At 42.8% G+C, this 19,643-nt stretch overlaps 1 protein-coding gene across 4 annotated transcripts in view; it reads right to left on the minus strand.

The window, feature by feature from the left end:
• The window catches only part of LOC131682674 (short neuropeptide F), a 132,080-nt gene that overhangs the window by 39,501 nt on the left and 72,936 nt on the right, over nt 1–19,643 (minus strand). For all 4 annotated transcript variants that reach the window (XM_058964342.1, XM_058964343.1, XM_058964341.1 and 1 more), the window contains one exon: nt 3,835–3,925. In XM_058964342.1, the coding sequence (XP_058820325.1) occupies nt 3,835–3,922 (88 nt within the window). In that variant the 5' untranslated portion in view covers nt 3,923–3,925. The remainder of the gene's footprint in view (nt 1–3,834; nt 3,926–19,643) is intronic.

The raw sequence follows: 19,643 nt of genomic DNA on the forward strand, positions 1-19,643 counted from the left end.
CAGCTACATTCGACTTTTAGCGGATTTGAAATATGTTACAATGAGCAAGAATTATAGCAAAAATTAATTTCAAATTATAATGTAAAGGATGCTGCGATTCAAACTTTAAACTCGTTTTTCTCGATATCAATACAATGTCACTTAGTCCGGTCTGACTTAACACCGACCGTATAGTCTAATATATTTCGATATTCGGAACACACGGAGTATTTTTTTCAAACTTAGTTATGGAATGTCTTCAACAAAGTTTTTCTTTTCATTTTAATGATAGAGGCGATCCTCAGGATCTTTTGGCTTTTTTCAGGTTAAACAAATTTCTAACCTTATGTGCGGGAATTGGGAATCGAATCTAGGTGAGATGCGTACAAGGCAATCGACTTACCAACTACGCTTTGCTCGCAGTTGTTTGAAATAGCATTTTCGAAAATTTTGCTGGAGGCATTAACTCTCGAACTAAATTTGTTTGAAGAAAATATACTTCATAATTACTTCTAGGAGGATTATTTTATTAGGAGATGTGCTGCTTTACGTTCTAACATTCTTCAAAGATACTAAACATCCAAAGTTGACAGTGCCGTAATAATGTAATTGCGACCGTAAACAATTTTTTTCGGGTAGTAATTTTACTTTTCTTCACTATTAAAGCTCGCAAATCCAAAATGAGTCCTCGTATACAATATTTTATTACACCATTTAATTGAACACTCAAATATTTTGAAATTTCCAATCCTGCTTAAAGGCTATTTATATAACTGATTACACAACAAAAATCAAATGCTCATAAAAACCGATCCAGGCCAAACAGAAAAAGTTATTTTTCATCATTTTCCTTCTATTTATCACAATATTATTATCGTTGTAAGTCACATTGCGGTTTTATGCCAACTCTATGAATTCTTATAAAAATTCATTTTAGCAAAAATTTGAAATTATTCAATTTTTCGGTGAGGATTTTTTTTAAAAACAATCCCCCTAATCAAACTTCGCTTCCCATTCGAAGCATTGTCCCTATTCCAGATTTCGGAACATTCCTTCAAAAAGAGCTCATGATAATTTGCCAACTATAGGACCTTGGCTAAGAGTTCAGTTACAAGATCCAATTCCCACTGTTTTCCAAAAGTTCTCATGATGCCTAAAATAATAGATTCTCAATGTAGTGATCAAATCCTTCAAAAAATTTATTGCACCATATTTAATTAAATTAGTCAACTTTAAGTTTTTTATCCAGGGAGGGGGGGGGGTCGTTGGCCCTCAAAACCCCCCGGCTTCGCCAATGCATCTATACTTGTAAATATAAATGATGTGATCTAGACTTGCAAATATAAATGGATTTTTAACCTTTGAAGTATTACGATTGTACCGGTTTTTATGGGAAATTCCTATGTGGCGGCAATAACCAACCTGTAACTCTGGAACCAAATGTTAGATATGACTGAAATTCAATGGCGGTCCATGAGAGTGTTGTATCCTTCATTTGAAACCAAGTTTGTAAAAATCGGTCAAGAATTCCCTGAGAAAAAGGTGTAACATTAACTTACGAACTTGGGAAGTACCCAGGGGCATCAAGAACCGTCATAGGTGGCCAATTTGGTCAAAGCTGCTCAATGTTTATTAGTGACCTAGACCCGCAGTTGTGTTGCACCCTTTTTAATATGTATTACACCATTTGGACATCATGGAGTTACCATTTTATATGAGAATTTACTAGGTGACTGCACTCTTAAACCCGTAACTCTGGAACCGGTAGTCCGATCGACAAAAAATTCAATAATAGCTTGTGAGAGCGTTATATCTTTCATTTGGTAAATGCTGCAATCTCGTTTTCACATGGGTCCAAATATGGAGTGGGGTACACTTGTATCCCAGTGTAATGTTCTAGGGTTAATATGGGTACACTGTACACTAGACCTTTCCACATTTTGAAAAAGTTTTGAAATATACATCGGTCAGCTCAAATTCTTGTTCTAGGTGTGAATTTAAGAACTTTCGCCAAAAATGGCTTAATTTGGACATGATTTAGAGGTGTCTCCAATCAAAAATCGTGTTTTTGATATGTTTCCATAGGAAGACCACTTACACTCTGATTTAATAGGCCTTACAGGCCCACATGTCGTCAAGGTTGTTCCTTAGACATATCATAACATGTTTTAACAGGTGAACATAGCTCTAATCGCAATAGAAAATTTGTTAATTGGATTGGATATGAAAAACACGATTTTTAATTGGAGACACCTCTAAATCATGTCCAAATTAAGCCATTTTTGGCGAAAGTTCTTAAATTCACACCTAGAACAAGAATTTGAGCTGACCGATGCATATTTCAAAACTTTTTAAAAATGTGGAGAGGACTACTGTACACCTTCCATCAGGCAAAATACGCTGTGTTACATAGCGGTACTTTCCGAGCCCCAGATCGACAGCAATGACATTTGGGGTGATCCTTCACCTTCCTTCATTCCTTCGAAAAAATATTAAAATATGTTTCTCATATTCATCGGCATCCTACATATAATGTAGTTTTCAATCACGGTACGTGATTCGTATTCGTTATTTCAAGTACTGGTTCTAATATACATTTTTCTTTTTAAGAAAATTTATAATATGGGCGAATGACCCAAATAAACAAAAATTACAAAAAAATATTAAAGTAATAGAAATAGTTAAAGCTACACAATGCTTTTAATTCAATAATTAATTGATAATAATTTGGTTTGGAGCACATTCTACGATAAAATAAACTTGTAAAGAGTCCTGAAACTTATTTTCTCTACTTGACATTCCCTGAATTTTTACTAGATTATACAACTAAACATGCATATTAAGGGCAGCACGGTGTTCGTTTTGAAACATTTCAGTGGATATATAATATATGAAATTATACACATAGGAAAGATTCGATAGCACTGTGAGGGGCTAATCTTTAATTTTTAAAGACTTTTTTCAATTAAAATGAACTCAGCACCCCAACTATAACTTAATATGTGATTTTCAGTTTAATTAGGACACATTCTTGGTGTTGTCCGACTTTTGTTCAACGTGCAACGTCCTAAAATTTACTACGTTAATGCAGCAATCACGTATAGAGCTGTGTATTGCTTAAATTGTGAATCTTCTGTCAAGTTGTATCAGGCACATAGTTTGTGGTCTGATTAGCTTTGTTTTAGTTCATCGTCTATGGTTGTAGACCGCAAAACTGACAAAATGCTTTATCCTATATGTAGCCTGATAGTTACCTTTTAGGGAATTTACCGAAGCGTGATGGCTGCTTAATGTGGTGAACATGTTGATAGAAAAAAAACTCGGTCCAAATTCCAAAAAGGAATGCATTGGAGACAAGCATGACAGATGACCAATGAAGCATCATAAAGGGAAACCATGTGCGAACTTGATGAACACGTTTTTCTTACGGTTCGGGATTTAGTAGAAAGTGATACCACAAGATGTTATTTACTAAAGTCGAAAAATTCATAGTTGACATATATATATATATATATATATATATATATATATATATATATATATATATATATATATATATATATATATATATATATATATATATATATATATATATATATATATATATATATATATATATATATATATATATATATATATATATATATATATATATATATATATATATATATATATATATATATATATATATATATATATATATATATATATATATATAAATATAGGAAAATCAAGCTATATTGTGCTGACTTGATAGGCTAGGTGGTCTTATTTAAATAATCTCGTACGTATGGCAATAATCACTAGCACTATACATACATTTCACTACGTCAGGTATATTTATTCAGATCTTACCGTCAGCATTTTGTGTGAGCTCCGACATCAACCCGCCAGGTCCAAGCACAAGAAGTAAACTTAACGTAGTTAGGTTTATTCGATACATGCTCTGTAAGAAATGTTGTGAAAAAGAATAATATAGTAAAATTTCGTCTAAGGGTTCGGATGACAGACATTTGTAAAAAAGGGAATGGAATTTTAGTTCAGTAATTGTTCAAGAATGGTATTTCGTGTTGATGTATGCGGAACAGAGTAACTAATGTTATGCAACTATATTCTACTTTGAAGAAAATAAAGAAGTAATGAAACAAGTTGGTTACTCCACACTATTTCGAAAAAAATATTCTCATCGGAAGTGAAACGACGCACGGTTCAAGCATTAACTGCTCATGTTTGTTCCTTAACAGTTTTTAACACTATAGTTTTATTTTTCAATCAGGCGTTCATAAAATAAATAACTCCAGTTGCACCAGTCACGTAGGAAGGATGGTATCCATAAACCTTATGGAAACACCATCGCGTGCTGAAACTTGCATTTTTATCCATGCAACAATTTTGTGAGGAAATTATGTCCACGTGTAATCTTCATCTTAATTCTTTCAGTATTCCGTGGTGGCTGCAAAATCAACAGGTGCTCGTTTCTCCTATCTATCGGTGTGGGTTCATTTCCTGCTGCTACTATAGGGTTAGCGTCATGCCCTCAATGTGCGACATGCAAACAAATCCTGGTGAACCAAACGAGAGTGATAACATCAGTATCAGGTACATGGAAATGATGTAAAATCAATAAAATATTAATAACTGAGCGTTTAAGCATGCCACATCGGGTCCTGTCGGTCGTCAGTTATTAGCTTCGACAGCTTTGGAATCAGATGATTGGTTATATATACTATGTTCAACATTCCGCTATAGCACAGTCTGTTTATTTCATTCTCGATGAAGCATGAAATGTATGAATATCCGCAACGGATTAGCATTTCAAGCTGTGTATTGCAAAACATGGGTGTTGATGTATCACATTACTAGCAATCCTTCAACTGGCACGGTAGCGGTGGAAATGAATAGCATTTAGGTTTTCTAATTTGATTACAGCTGCGGAAACGACAGCGACATCATGCTGGGCAGAACGAGAAACATATTCTTTCTATATTCACGTAACTTTTTATTACAACTGTTTTAAACCGTCACGATAAATTGCCTGTACAGGTTGAATAGCAACCGAGGAAAAAAGATTCAGTTTGAGAAAGGATGCAAAGCTATCACCCCTTCGTAAGGTAAAAAACTTTTCTAATTCAGGCATTCGCGCCGGTCAGATGTTTCTTTACACAGTGGATTCAATGTTTGGAAATCTTCACGGGACGCTTGGCACATGAATGATGACTTGTAAATATCTTTTTTAACTTCGTATATTGAAACGAGCTGTCCTCCCGCCGTTAATTCAGAGATTAACGAAGCCAAAGGGCATGTGCTATTTTTCGTAGCGCATTTGTAGAATGATGGATACATATACATACAATACTTACAGAGAGCAATCCTGCGTCTCCATAACATGATTACAGCATCCCATCCCAAAGTTGTGAATGCTGTCATAAAAATTAAATAAAATTTGTATTACGCCACCTCACTTATGTTTTGTTAAAGAGTGGGATGCAGGTCTTAACAGTTTTACATTTCTTATAAAAGAAATGTATAGGATTTGCATATTAACTATAGGAAAAATTAAAAATAGAATTTTTATTTTTGATGAAAAATGTCTTTAGAGCGCTTGAAACGTCGAGATTTGATGCAAACTCGAAAAAAAATTGACGAAAATTCACTTTTTTTTATTTTGGCACATTTTGCCTTGTGTTGCATTTCAAGAGCTGTGTAATGCATTCTGCAATGTGGTTGTATTGAGATGATGTTTTGAGCAAATTTACAGTCTTTACAATTGTAGTGAAAAGAAAACACTAAATATTTATCTTGAATTCTTTAAATGTTTTATCATATTGTTTGAGGATTACTCATTGCCGCCCATTTATTGATCAATATTATAATGAATTTTATATCAATAAAACGGAAAATGATGATTTTTTTATTCAATTCGTTTCTTTGATTTTACATTTTGAATTTCTTAAAACTAGGGGATTACAATTTAATTATTAATATTTTTATATTGATGCTAATGAAATTTTACAACTATCATATACATATACAACAGAGAATAATATAATATTCGTAAGATTGGGGGGTCATTATGTTGTTTATTTATATAATAATACACTAGGATTTTTAGCATGGATATTATTCGAGCAATAAATTATTAACTAAGCGGAACATTTTAGAATCATTTTAAAACTAGGAATAACTAGAGGGAGTGATTCAATTTCATTAAGGGGGCGTCTGATGTAAGGTGCTCAAACCGAAAGTTATTTTGTTTTACGATTTTGAAGGCAAGGCAACAATGGATCTTTTTTGTAACGTTAAGATTTATTTATACATTCATTGTGCGCGAAAAAAATATTTTCAGTCACGCAGAGCGTTCCAAGAGTAGACGTCCAACCATTTCCCCGTCGAGGAGCGCCGCGATGAACACGAAAAATCTTGATAAAATTGTCTGACACAGGAAATTCTATAAGACTTGTAAAGCTTAGACTTGTAGTTACTCGATTAACCAAACAAAAATAGAAACAGCTTCGAGTTTCGGAAAATGACTTTATGAAAATGGAAAAATCGAAAATTTTACTGTACTTTTCACTCACTTTTCTTAAAAATAATAGGGAGAATATTTGTTTATTCAGTTTTCTGTGGATCATCGACAGGCTACACCCAAAACGCAAGCCGTATGAATTACATGAGAATAAGCATGTATCTAATAAGAATTTTGCATTGTAACTGGTTAATGCATAGAAAGCGACATTTGTCCGGGACAAAAATGGCGATTACACCACAGAAACTTTCACAAACCCACAGTTGGGAATGTATTAGTGCATTTAACGAAATCGGAGTATTAGTATTAAAATGACTCCGCACTAATACATATGTAAAGGACATCTCCACTCGGATACATGCGCGCTCTGAAAATACTAATACACGCTCAAGGACCTGTTTCTATTTCGCTTTTCTGCTGATCACATGCTGCATATTGGAGAGAACAGTTTAGAGCATCATCAAATTGGTGGGGTGTGGGTAAATTTACTAGCGATATGCGAGTTCTAGCCACTAGATAGGTTCATAAATGTTAATAATGATTAATGATTATTTAAGCGCACTATACGCAGGAGAAAGTTACCTATATGGGAAGATTGGGCTAACAAGTTATTTCAACATTTGTCTGATAGAAGCCGTCCGCCAATCATTTCTGGCATTCCTCATATCAACAGTACTTTCAGGTGATATATCAGTATTTCGCAGTGAAAGTATCTAAGTTTAAAGTATCATAAACTATAAGGGCAGTGATGACCAGGTTTTGCACTTTTGAACAGCAGTGGCAGTTACTCATTTCAGTTTGTATTAGTTCCCAAACATGCGAATCCAGCGCACAACATCGCCCTGGTCAACGATCATCGCAAATCAATCTGAGCACAGATCATTTTCTTCCACTCTTCTCTGAAGCATAGAATGAGAGAGCGATGATTTTACTGCAAAAACAATTCGCTATGGGAAAAAAACAATGCGTATATCACACACACTTATACCTGTTACGTAAACTGTTCACGCGTTTGGTGTGGTTGGAATTGAGCTGTTCGCGGACAAAAAAGCGTAACTGTGTATGAACACAGAAGTTCTTACAAACACCAGAGAGGTATTCATGTATAGAATACACCACCTTTTTGGCAGACTCAACTCCGCTAGCGAATGACGGATCTCAATAGTAGCATGTCTGTAATAACATACGTACCTGGAACTATTGAGAACCAGAGCTACAGGTCCAAAGCTCTGGTAAAGGAGGATGGTTGTGATGGTCTGGGCCGGTCACCACGTAAAGCAAAATAGGTCATAACCCCAATTCCAAGGCGTGAAGCGACCCGTGCCGAGGGATGAGTGATCGAGGGGGTGAAAAAGATGCTCGATCGTTAACGGAGCCTGTGGGGTACCTGGGCAACCCCACAGTAAGCGTCCCTTACCACGTTACTGCGGAGCTCTGGCGTGGCGGACTTTTCTTTCTCGCGCTACTCGTGGGATTAATGTGTGAAGTGAATAAAAATAAAAATCAAAAAACAGAGGTGCCGAACCCCTTTGCTAGAGGTGGTTTGGCGAGGTCGCCCCCCCCCCGTGGGGAGAGTAGTGGAGCGACGAGTGCTGTATCCGACAGCACCAGTGACCTCCCAGCAGTGGTAGAAAATAGCCCAACCAACGCGCTGGGCGGGCCACTATCCGCGATGCGCAAAGTGGTGGAGCAGCTCGATGCAATAATCGAGTTCACTAGCGTGAAACAAAATATTAGCAAGGAGCTGAAACAGAGCCTGCTGATGCTCTGGAAGGCTGCTCGTGTCGCAAGACAGGAACAGCAGGCTTACCCCAAGAGGGTGGAATATCGGGAGAAGTCCGACAGAGGAACCCAGACAGTGGTCTCCAAGAGGGAGGGAAGAGAGAAGGCCGACATAGGTACCCAGACAGGGGCCCTCCCCTTCCCCTTCTATGGAGCAGCCATCCCGAGCAAACGTAAAGTCCATAATACCCCCATACTCATGGGGTTGGACATGGGTGTTTGAAATGGGTTCAACCCACAAAAACACCATCGTCATGGTCCGGTAGATCCCATAGAAAAACCATGCGTTGGTATTTTTATGGGTTATTTAGACCATTTAATGGTAATTTAAAGGTCGTGAAAGTCGGCACGGACCATGTTCATGGTCTTTTCAAGGAGCTATGTGGTGTTTGAACCCATGAGTATTTGCTCGGGATGTCGCTCGAAGCGGCGGCTGAGTTCCCCTCGAAGGGCAAAGGCAAAGGCAAGCGCAAGACGGCGTCGAACGCGAAGCGCCCTAGGAGGTCACCAGGCGACGGTAAAAAAACCAACACCACACGGCGTGTAACCGTCACGGTCAAACGCCGTTTGGTCGAGGTAAACCGGGGCGAGAATGACCCCGCTGGGCAGAGAGAAGGTACCAGCAACTCGGTGCAACCGGGGCAGGGGGACATAAACCCCTGGACGCTGGTTACCAAGAAGAAGCCGGCACCGACACCGATGTACCGCGGCCCGCGAAGAAGGCCAAGGACAGAGGCGAGGCCTTGTGGTTAAAAACCGACAAGGACAAATATGCCGACGTCCTAAAGTCGATAAGGGCGGCCGAAAGCCTCTCGGCCCTCGGGCAAGATGTGCGCAGTGTGAGACGCACCAACACAGGCGAAATGCTTCTGGTGCTGAAGCGAGGCGCACAATCTAGTGCAGTGTATAAGGCCTTGGCCCAAGAGGTCCTGGGTGAAGGCGCCCAGGTCAGGTCGTTAGGGTCGGAAATGACTCTCCAGTGCAAGCATCTGGACGAGTTCACGACCGCAGACGATGTCGTCGCAGCCGTCAAGGAGCAATGCGACGTAACAATCGAGCGGGCCTTTGTGCGTTTGAGAGGGGGACCCTCCGGCATCCAAGTAGCCTACCTCAGGCTACTGAAGGCGGATGCCAAAAAGGTTACCGTGAAAGGTAAACTGTAGATCGGCTGGTCGGTATGCCCAATTAGCATACCCCAGCCGCCTTCAGTGGATAGGTGCTATCGGTGCCTCGAGTCCGGCCATAAATCTTACGATAGGAGCAAACTATGTCGTCGCTGCGGCGAGGAGGGGCATAAGGAGCGGGGCTGCACTAAGGCGCATAAATGCCTTATCCTTCGTGTCCCTTCGGTGAGGCAAATAAGAAGAAGCCGTGAACGTTACACAGCTGAATCTTAACCATTGTACAGCAGCCCAACAGCTGCTGTGGCAGTCGGTCTCGGAGTCGAGGACAGATGTCGCCCTCCTATCAAACCCGTACAACATCCCTGCCGGCAACGGCAACTGGGTGTCGGACGGGCCTGGGATGGTGGCAATCTGTACAACGGGACGGTTCCCGGTTCAAGAGGTAATACACTCTTCCGCCGAGGGTGTTGCGATTGCCAAGATCAATGGTGTGTTCTATTGTAGCTGCTACGCTCCACCAAAGTGGCCCATAGAACAGTTCAACCAGATGATCGACAGGCTCTCATCAGACCTAGTGGGCCGGAAACCGGTAGTCATAGCGGGAGACTTTAACGCTTGGGCGGTAGAGTGCGGCAGCCGCTGTACAAATAGCAGGGGCCAAGCGCAAATGAAGGTGCTTGCGAAACTCGATACTGTGCTAGCTAACAATGGCTCCGCTAGCATATTCCGTCGAAACGGGGTGGAGGCATGGATTGACGTAACATTTGTCAGCCCGAGTCTGGCTCCAGGCATGGAATGGAGGGTAGACAAAGGTTACACCCATAGCGATCATTTAGCAATCCGCTTTAGGATCAACTATGGTGTGCAGCATCCGAGGGCGGGGGATCCCTGTCAGGTACGTGGGTGGAATTCCAATCACTTTGACAGCGAAGCTTTCACCGCGGCCTTGGGACTGGAGGCCAACACCGATAGTCTAAGTGGGGATGCGCCGGTAGCTGTTCTATCACGCGCGTGCGACGCCACTATACCGAGAAAAACCCTGCCAAGAAACGGCAGATGCCCGGTATACTGGTGGAGTGCCGTGATTGCAGTTCTACGATCAGCCTGCCTCAGAGCTAGACGTAGGATGGAAAGAGCCCCTACCGAGGATGCAAGAGAGAACCGCCGTGAAGTGCTTCGAGCTGCGAAATTGGCCCTTAACAAGGCCATTAAAAGCAGCAACACGCTGTTTCGACAACCTGTGTGAGAGTGCCAACGCGAATCCGTGGGGTGACGCCTACAAGATCGTGATGGCCATGACCAAAAGGGGCTCTTCACCCCCAGAACGGTCTCCGGTCTGGTTGGCGACGATTATCGAAGTACTCTTCCCGTCTCGAGCCACAAGCCCTGACCACCTGCACTACGAGACAGTGCGGGCACAGCCGAAATGGTGGCTCCGGTGACGAATGAAGAAATACTTGCAGTGGCTAAATCCCTAGCAATGAACAAAGCTCCAGGGCCGGATGGAGTTCCAAACAGCGCTCTCAAGGCAGCGATCATAGCGAACCCGAACATGCCTTGACGAGTGCCGTTTCCCCGATAGATGGAAAAGGCAGAAATTGGTGCTGTTGCCGAAGTCCGGGAAGCCGTCAGGCGACCCATCGGCGTTCAGACCAATCTGTCTGATCGACACGACTGGCAAATTGCTTGAGAGGATTATCCTCAACAGGCTAACCCCGTACGCAGAAGGTACGGACGGCCTGTCAAGCGACCAGTTTGGCTTTCGGAAGGGTAAGTCCACAGTGGACGCTATCAACTCAGTGATAAAGACTGCCGAGATAGCGATCCAACGAAAAAGGCGAGGCATTCGATACTGTGCGTTAGTGACACTTGACGTGAAGAACGCATTCAACAGCGCAAGCTAGGATGCCTTCGCGCTCTCGTTACACCGGCTTAGCCTACCGGTGGGTCTGTACCGGATCCTGAAAAGTTACTTCCAGAACCGCGTACTGCTATACGAAACCGATGCCGGTCAGAAAAGGGTTCCGATTACCGCCGGAGTCCCGCAGGGCTCGATTCTAGGCTTGGTGCTATGGAACCTCATGTATGACGGGGTTCTGAGACTGAAATTCCCTCCTGGGGTCAAGATCGTCGACGTAACCTTGGAGGTCTACGGGGAGTCAATCCCTGAGGTAGAACTAACCGCAGAATACGCGATCAACACGATGAAGGAATGGATGAGCGCGAGATGCCTGAAGCTCGCTCATCATAAGACGGAGGTAGTTATCGTCAACAACCGCAAGTCGGCACAACATGCAGTTATCCATGTGGGAGAAGTCACGATTACCTCACAGTGGAGTCTGAAGTCTCTCGGAGTCATTATAGACGACAAGCTGACCTTCGGCAGCCACGTCGACTATACATGTAAGAGAGCGTCGACTGCTGTTGTGGCTCTGTCGAGGATGATGTCCAACAGCTCAAAGGTGTGCGCCAGTAGACGTAGGTTACTGGCAGGCGTTGCCGTATCTATCCTCAGGTACGGCGGCCCGTCATGGTCAAGAGCACTGAGGGTAACCAGTTACCTACAGAAACTGGAGAGCACCTACCGCGTGATGTGCCTCAGAGTGATATCTGCCTACCGCACGGTATCACACGATGCATCCTGCGTGATAGTGAGTATGATGCCAGTCGGGCTGGTCATTCGGGAAGATGAGGAGTGCTTCGATCTTCGTGGAAATAGAGAAGCCCGCGAGCGCACCAGGGTGACCTCGGTCGCCAGATGGCAGCGTGAGTGGGATAACTCCTCGAAAGGTAGGTGGACCCACCGGCTGATACCTAACATATCGAGCTGGGTGGGAAGACCCCATGGGGAAGTTCACTTCCATCTGACACAATTCCTGTCATGCCATGGCTGTTTCCGAGAGTACCTCCACAGATTCGGGCACGCGGAGGTCCCAGCCTGCCCGGACTGCCCAGATGTAGACGAAACTGCCGAACACATACTGTTCGTATGTTCTCGGTTCGACGTCGAAAGAAGAGCAATGCTTGACGTCTGTGGCTGGGACACAACCCCTGATACCCTTATTCAGCGGATGTGTCAATCGGTGGAGAAGTGGAACGCAGTCTCCGCTACTACCACCCAGATTGTCTGTAGGCTACAGGTAATTTGGCGAACCGAGCAACAGACGGCGGGCATGACTAACTACCCGAGCAAACGAAAAGCCCATAATACACCCATGCTCATGGGGTTTGGCATGGGTGTTTGAAATGGGTTCAACCCATGAAAATACCATCACCATGGTCCGGTAGATCCCATATAAAATACCATATGTTGGTGTATTTATGGGTTATTAAGACCATTTTATGGTGTCTTGATGGTTGTGAATTTTGGCACGGACCATGTTTAAGGTCTTTTCAAGGGGCTATATGGTATTTGAACCCATGAGTATTTGCTCGGGTAGTGGTTGGTTGGAGCGAAAAAAGGCCGAGCGCAAAAAAGTGAGTGAATGGTCTGTCCATGCTGAGGCAGGTTTGGCGCAGCGACTGGCAACCGCGTAAGGGGTAAACCCAGCCACCCCGAAGCAAGGCAGAAGAGCGAGTGTAAATGCTTGGTCTACAATGCCTTTACACGAAAGAATGTTATGCCTTATTTGCATTGGGAAATTGTTTTAGGTGTAGAAGTACTGTTGGGTGTTTTAACGAGATTATAAATTTAACAACTAAAACTAGAACAGACAAGGATTTGGAAAGGTATTAAGGGAGCGGGGGTGAATTTCTATATCTGGGCATCAGAAACATAGGAGAGAGGGTGGACAAAGCTGACAGAGAGGAGAAAAGTATTAACTTTCAGTTTCCGGCATCGGGAGATCAACGGTACGGATTACAGACTCGAACGGTCTTCATCAGGAAGCATTATGTATTGGAATGTCGGGTGGTTCTTCTCGAGCCGGCAGATATTTGTGTTATAGTTACCGCGTTTGTTGACTTAGTCGACAGAGATGTTTCGTGTCAGCATGAAGTTGCAACAAACCATTTTTGTTGTACGGTACAGATGGAAGAGGGGGGATGATAAGAAAAGTAAAAGGTACAGTTTTATCTGTATATTGATGGTTTTTAGGAAGGTGTATACGAGGTGCATATAGAGGAAATCGCGGCTTGCTAGTACATCTCGAACCGGGACATTAGGTGATCTTCCTCGGGTCCGAAGGGAATCCAATAGTTGTTGAGATCTGGCGGAACAGTACTCGGCGTATGCCCAGATAATCGTGGTAAGTGTCGCCTAAACCGCAAATACCTCTATTCGCGAGCCCAATTCGTCGGAGATGAGCGTCTAACGTGTAGTGTTTGGACATGAGCCGAGACATCACACGAATAAAATCTCGACCCCCCCCCCCTCGATAATAGAATGTACTGTACTAACGCTCCATTGCCCCAAGATGTCTACTGTCTTTCTAGCGTTTTCTGACGAGAGATATTGAAAAATTCATTGAAGCAGATTGGTCTTTCGTAGACGTAACTTTCTAAAGCGCCCACCCTAGCTAAAGAGTCGGTTTCTTCATTATCTGGGATGTAGCAATTCGGGAGAACCCAAGCTAAGGTAATCTTGTCCGATCTTACAGACAAAGCACGCAGGAGCTCCCATATTTTCCCTTGAAAATACGGAATGTACTTTCTAGGTTTCATCGAACAAACACCTTCTATTGAGCTGAGACTGTTCGAATCAATAAAGTAATGATCGGTGGACAGGGTATCAATAATACCAAGGGTATACTGAATTGCAGCGAGCTCTGCGACATAAACTGAAGCAGGATCGTTGAGTTTGAATGAGGCGATGAGGTTTTGATTGAATATACCGAAGCCAGTGAAGACGTCGAGAGTTGACCCGTCGGTGTAAAACATTTTGTTGCAATCGACTTCTCGAAATTTACTATTGAAGTTGAATGGGATCACTTGCGGACGTATGTGATCCGTGGAAGCATGAGAGAGATTGACACGATTGGGATAATATGAAGAAGGATTGATGGGTATTACTAACGGGTTAAAGATGTCGCATCGATTGAGCAATCGATTCGAGAGGTGCCGAAACCGCTTTAACAGCTGAAAGACTCCCGTATGGATTGAGTGCACTCCTGTTTTAGATACCTAATGTGATATCCCCAGAGTCGAACCATACCCCGAGAAATTTGAAAGCTGAAACCTGAGCAATAGTTTGATCCATTAATTGAAGCAGTAGTTACGCTGGTTTACGCTTCCTTAAAAATACGACTAGCTCAGTTTTCTCCCTGGAGTATTCGATACCCAGCTCCAAGGTCAAATTGTCCAAGGTATCTTGAAATGGTCCTTGCATATCGATAGCTTTGGAACCTGTAATAGAGACCACACCGTCATCGTTAATGTTCTTCACGTAAAAGTTGTAGAGTAGGGGGCTAAGACAGGAACCCTGGGAAAGACCCACATAGAAAATTCGTGATGTCATAAATGACCATGCGAAAAATGTATGTGATTTCAGACAACAAGTTTAGTAAAAAGTTGTTTATAATCGGTGAAAGATCATGCTGGTTCAGCTTCCCAATTTAATCAAAAGCCCCCTTATTATCCAAGAAAACTGATACTCTCTGCTCTTTGCGAGCATAGGGCATTTGAATTTCTGCTTAGAGCAACACAAGACAATCGTTCGTCCCTTTACCTTTGCGGAAGCCAAATTGTGTATTTGACATTAAGCCGTTTGCTTCCACCCAATTGTCGAAGCCGAATAGAATAATTTTCTCGAACAGCTTCCGGATACAGGATAGCATTGCAATCGATCGATACGAATCATAGTCAGAGGCTGGTTTTCTTGATTTTTGGATGGCGATGACCTTCACTTGCTTGCTGTCATGAGCGACAATGTTACCCTCAAGAAACTTATTAAATAAATTCATCAAGATTCTCTTGGCAGAGTATGGCTGATTCTTCAACAAGTTGAACTTAATTCTGTCTGATCCTGGGACTTTATTGTTATATGATAAGAGAGCAACCCTAGTAACAATTAACGTTTTATGGTACTCTTGAAGCCCTTCTTAAAACTTAGAATGCACTTGTAGTGTGCTATAAAACTAGAAATGCTTCTTGGGAAGTGAGATCTCCAGTTATAAGAAATGTCTCATTACACTGTGAGGTGGATTAAAATCGTTTTCTCGAATATTTTGTAACTTTATGTTTTGGTTTGCGTATGACGCTTAAAATTAATGAAAAGGTTAAATAAATAGTCAAAAAATGACGTAAAAGTTGACCTTTTTGTTTTCAAAGTGCGATTTTTTGCTGAATTTAGCCGTTTTTTAGATTCATACTGAAACCAAAAGCTTAATAAACAATAATCAATTGATTATTGATGTTTCAGAAGAAAACTTTGGATGCCATAGTGCCGCTCGTTCAAAATGTTCGTTTCAAGGACGCGAGATCCCCCAAAGAGCATTTTGAATTTTTTTGCTTAAAAATGTTTATGTTAACCTAGAACATGTAACTACATACACGTAAAATATTAGTGATATGCTTCCTGAATATCCTATCAAATGAAAGCGAGAAAAAGTACTATTTTTTTAACCAAAGGCAATAAAATTATGTTGGCTCGTGACTCGAGCCTCGTGTAAATATGATTTTCAGTTCACTGTAATGATGTGTTTACTATTATATTGGTGTATTCCTTTGCTAATTTTTACCGTTATTCGTCATTCTGTCGCAATATATGAAAAATCTAGCAAAAATCATTTTTTGTTAGCTCTTTTCTCTACTGGGGGACAAATGTCCCTTTCTTTGGTGTTGCTGATTTTAATGGCACACTTTTGTGCTTTTCTAAGGGGAGGGCAAAGTTTCCTGCTTTGTCGTGGTGCATTTTGCCGATGTTATGGTGTATTGCGCTTCGTTATTTTGGTGCATTTATCCCCGCCCACCTATTTTAAAAGGTAATTTATAATCATTTTGAAGCAATACTAATTTCAACAATGATATAAATCTTATGTGAAAGTTTTCACCCCTGTACCTGCTAAATAATTCAAGAACTTCGATTTATTCAAATTTATGATGGAATTATTTCGTTACAAGAGCAGTGAATGGCTTTAGGGTGTAGCTGACAATTATCACAAATGACTGTTGTTTCAACTTGGAGCTATGCAAGAAACTTTCTCTGTACTGGCATGTAATACATAACAATAAAATTCGCATGACCCATCATAAATTTAGTTTGTATAGATGATTATGAAGTTTACATCTTTGTTCCTTTTACTCAAGTGACCCGTTAATTGTGTTGACTAAACCGATGAGTGAGATTTCGAATTGCAAGGAAAAGAACCCAAAGTAGATTTTTTGGCCATTGACCATTTAAAATCGAAGTTCATACAAGCTATGTGATTATTCTAATTCCGTTTGTATTGTTGCACTCTTTGTATGCTTTCGTTTCTGGCGAAGATTCAGTAGCGTCGGCCAATAAAGTAATAAGCTTTGATGGCCGCATCGAGCACAAAACTTGCGGAATATGAATGGCGTCATCATCAATCATGTTTCCCAATTAACGAGAAACAAATGAACAACTTGTTATCGCTCAGCACCTACACATATGCTTGTTTCACTTCATCTGCATCGTTGATGTCATCTTACCTAACCGATATGCACGTCGAATCTAATTCATTATGAATTGAGCATGGAGCTGGGTCATCCATTCCCTGCCAAAGTTTCGAAAAGGATCGGGTATCGTTTTAATGACGCTACGAACTGGATTAATCATTCATGAAATTATGATGAATTGGACCAAATCATTTGGCGTCCTGTAGGTAAATGAGCCTGAATGGGAACAGTTAGAAACGAAATAATTTTAATTTATTTCTTAAGTTGATAGCGGTTGACACTTAATTGTTGGTAGGTATTTCGTCTTCTGCAGTTAGAAAGCGATAAATTTCTGTTGAACATACCCAACGAGGGGTGAATTTCATATCCAACCTTTCACACCATTATTTACTGAATAAGTTTGTTTTTCACTTTCGCCGTGCGGTGGTATTATGTGCGAATATAGATTCGGACCACCACCTGGTTGCAGTATGCTTGCGCTCAAAACTTTCGACAGTGCATAGCTCTCGTCGAAGCCGAACGCCGCGGCTAAACATCGAGCGGCTACAAGATGGCAGAGTGGCTCAAGAATACGTGCAGCAGTTGGAAGTGGCACTACCAACGGAAGAGCAGCTAGGCGCAGTTGCCCTTGAAGATGGCTGGAGAGATATCCGATCCGCCATAGGTAGCACCGCAGCCACTGCACTAGGTACGGTGGGCCCGGACCGAAGAAGCGACTGGTACGACGGCGAATGCGAGCAGTTAGTCGAAGAGAAGAATGCAGCATGGGCGAGAATGCTGCAACACCGCACGAGGGCGAACGAGGCGCGATATAAACAGGCACGGAACAGGCAGAACTCGGTTTTCCGGACCAAAAAGCGCCAGCAGGAAGACCGAGATCGCGAAGCGATGGAGCAGCTGTACCGCGCTAAAGACACACGGAAATTCTACGAGAAGTTGAACCGCTCGCGCAGGGGCCACGTACCACAGGCCGACATGTGCAGAGATATAAACGGGAATCTTCTCACGGACCAGTGTGAGGTGATCCAGAGGTGGCGGCAGCACTACGAAGAACACCTGAACGGCGATGCAGCAGACGACGAGGATGGCACGGTAACGCACCTGGGAGCACGCGCGGAAGACATTACACTACCGGCCCCGGATCTCCAAGAAATCCAGGAGGAGATTAGCCGGCTCAAAAATAATAAAGCCGCTGGGGTTGACCAAATACCAAGTGAGCTACTTAAACACGGTGGCGAGCCACTGGCTAAAGCGCTGCACTGGGTGATTACCAAGATTTGGGAGGAGGAGATTTTACCGGAGGAGTGGATGGAAGGTGTTGTGTGTCCTATCTACAAAAAGGGCGACAAGCTGGATTGCTGTAATTACCGAGCAATCACCCTGCTGAACGCCGCCTACAAGGTACTCTCCCAAATACTATGCCGTCGACTATCACCAATTGCAAGAGAGTTCGTGGGGCAGTACCAGGCGGGTTTCATGAGCGAACGATCTACCACGGACCAGGTGTTCGCTCTTCGTCAAGTACTGCAGAAATGCCGCGAGTACAATGTGCCCACACATCATTTGTTCATCGACTTCAAAGCCGCATACGACACTATCGATCGAGATCAGCTATGGCAGATTATGCACGAGTACGGATTCCCGGACAAACTGACGCGATTAGTGAAGGCGACGATGGATCGGGTGATGTGCGTAGTACGTGTCTCAGGGACGCTCTCGAGTCCCTTCGAATCACGCAGAGGGTTACGGCAAGGTGATGGTCTCTCGTGTCTGTTATTCAACATCGCGCTGGAAGGTGTAATAAGAAGAGCAGGGATCGACACGAGTGGTACGATTTTCACAAAGTCCGTTCAGCTACTTGGCTTCGCCGATGACGTTGATATTATTGCACGAAACTTTGAGAAGATGGAGGAAGCCTACATCAGACTGAAAAGAGAAGCCAAGCGCGTCGGACTTGCCATCAACACGTCGAAGACAAAGTACATGATAGGAAGAGGTTCACGAGCAGAAAATGAGAACCGCCCGCTTCGAGTTTGCATCGGTGGCGACGAAATCGAGGTGGTTGAAGAGTTCGTGTACTTGGGCTCACTGGTGACCGCCGACAACGATACCAGCAGAGAGATTCGTAGACGCATCGTGGCAGGAAATCGTGCTTACTTTGGCCTCCGCAAGACACTTCGGTCGAACAGAGTTCGCCGTCGTACGAAGTTGACCATCTACAAGACGCTGATTAGACCGGTAGTTCTCTACGGGCACGAGACCTGGACCATGTTCGTGGAGGACCAACGCGCACTTGGTGTCTTCGAACGGAAAGTGCTGCGTACCATCTACGGTGGAGTGCAGATGGAAGACGGCACATGGAGACGGCGAATGAACCATGAGTTGCATCAGCTGTTGGGGGAGCCGCCCATCTGTCATACCGCGAAAGTCGGACGACTACGGTGGGCCGGGCACGTAGCCAGAATGTCGGACAATAGCCCGGTGAAAACGGTTCTCAATTGCAATCCGACCGGTACAAGAAGACATGGCGCGCAGCGAGCACGATGGATCGACCAGGTGGAAGACGATTTGCGGACCCTTCGCAGACTGCGTGGCTGGCGACGCGCGGCCATGAACCGAGTGGAATGGAGGAATCTTTTGTATACGGCACAGGC

The sequence above is a fragment of the Topomyia yanbarensis genome, chromosome 2, assembly GCF_030247195.1.
Source record: "Topomyia yanbarensis strain Yona2022 chromosome 2, ASM3024719v1, whole genome shotgun sequence".
Taxonomy (NCBI): Eukaryota; Metazoa; Arthropoda; class Insecta; order Diptera; family Culicidae; genus Topomyia; species Topomyia yanbarensis.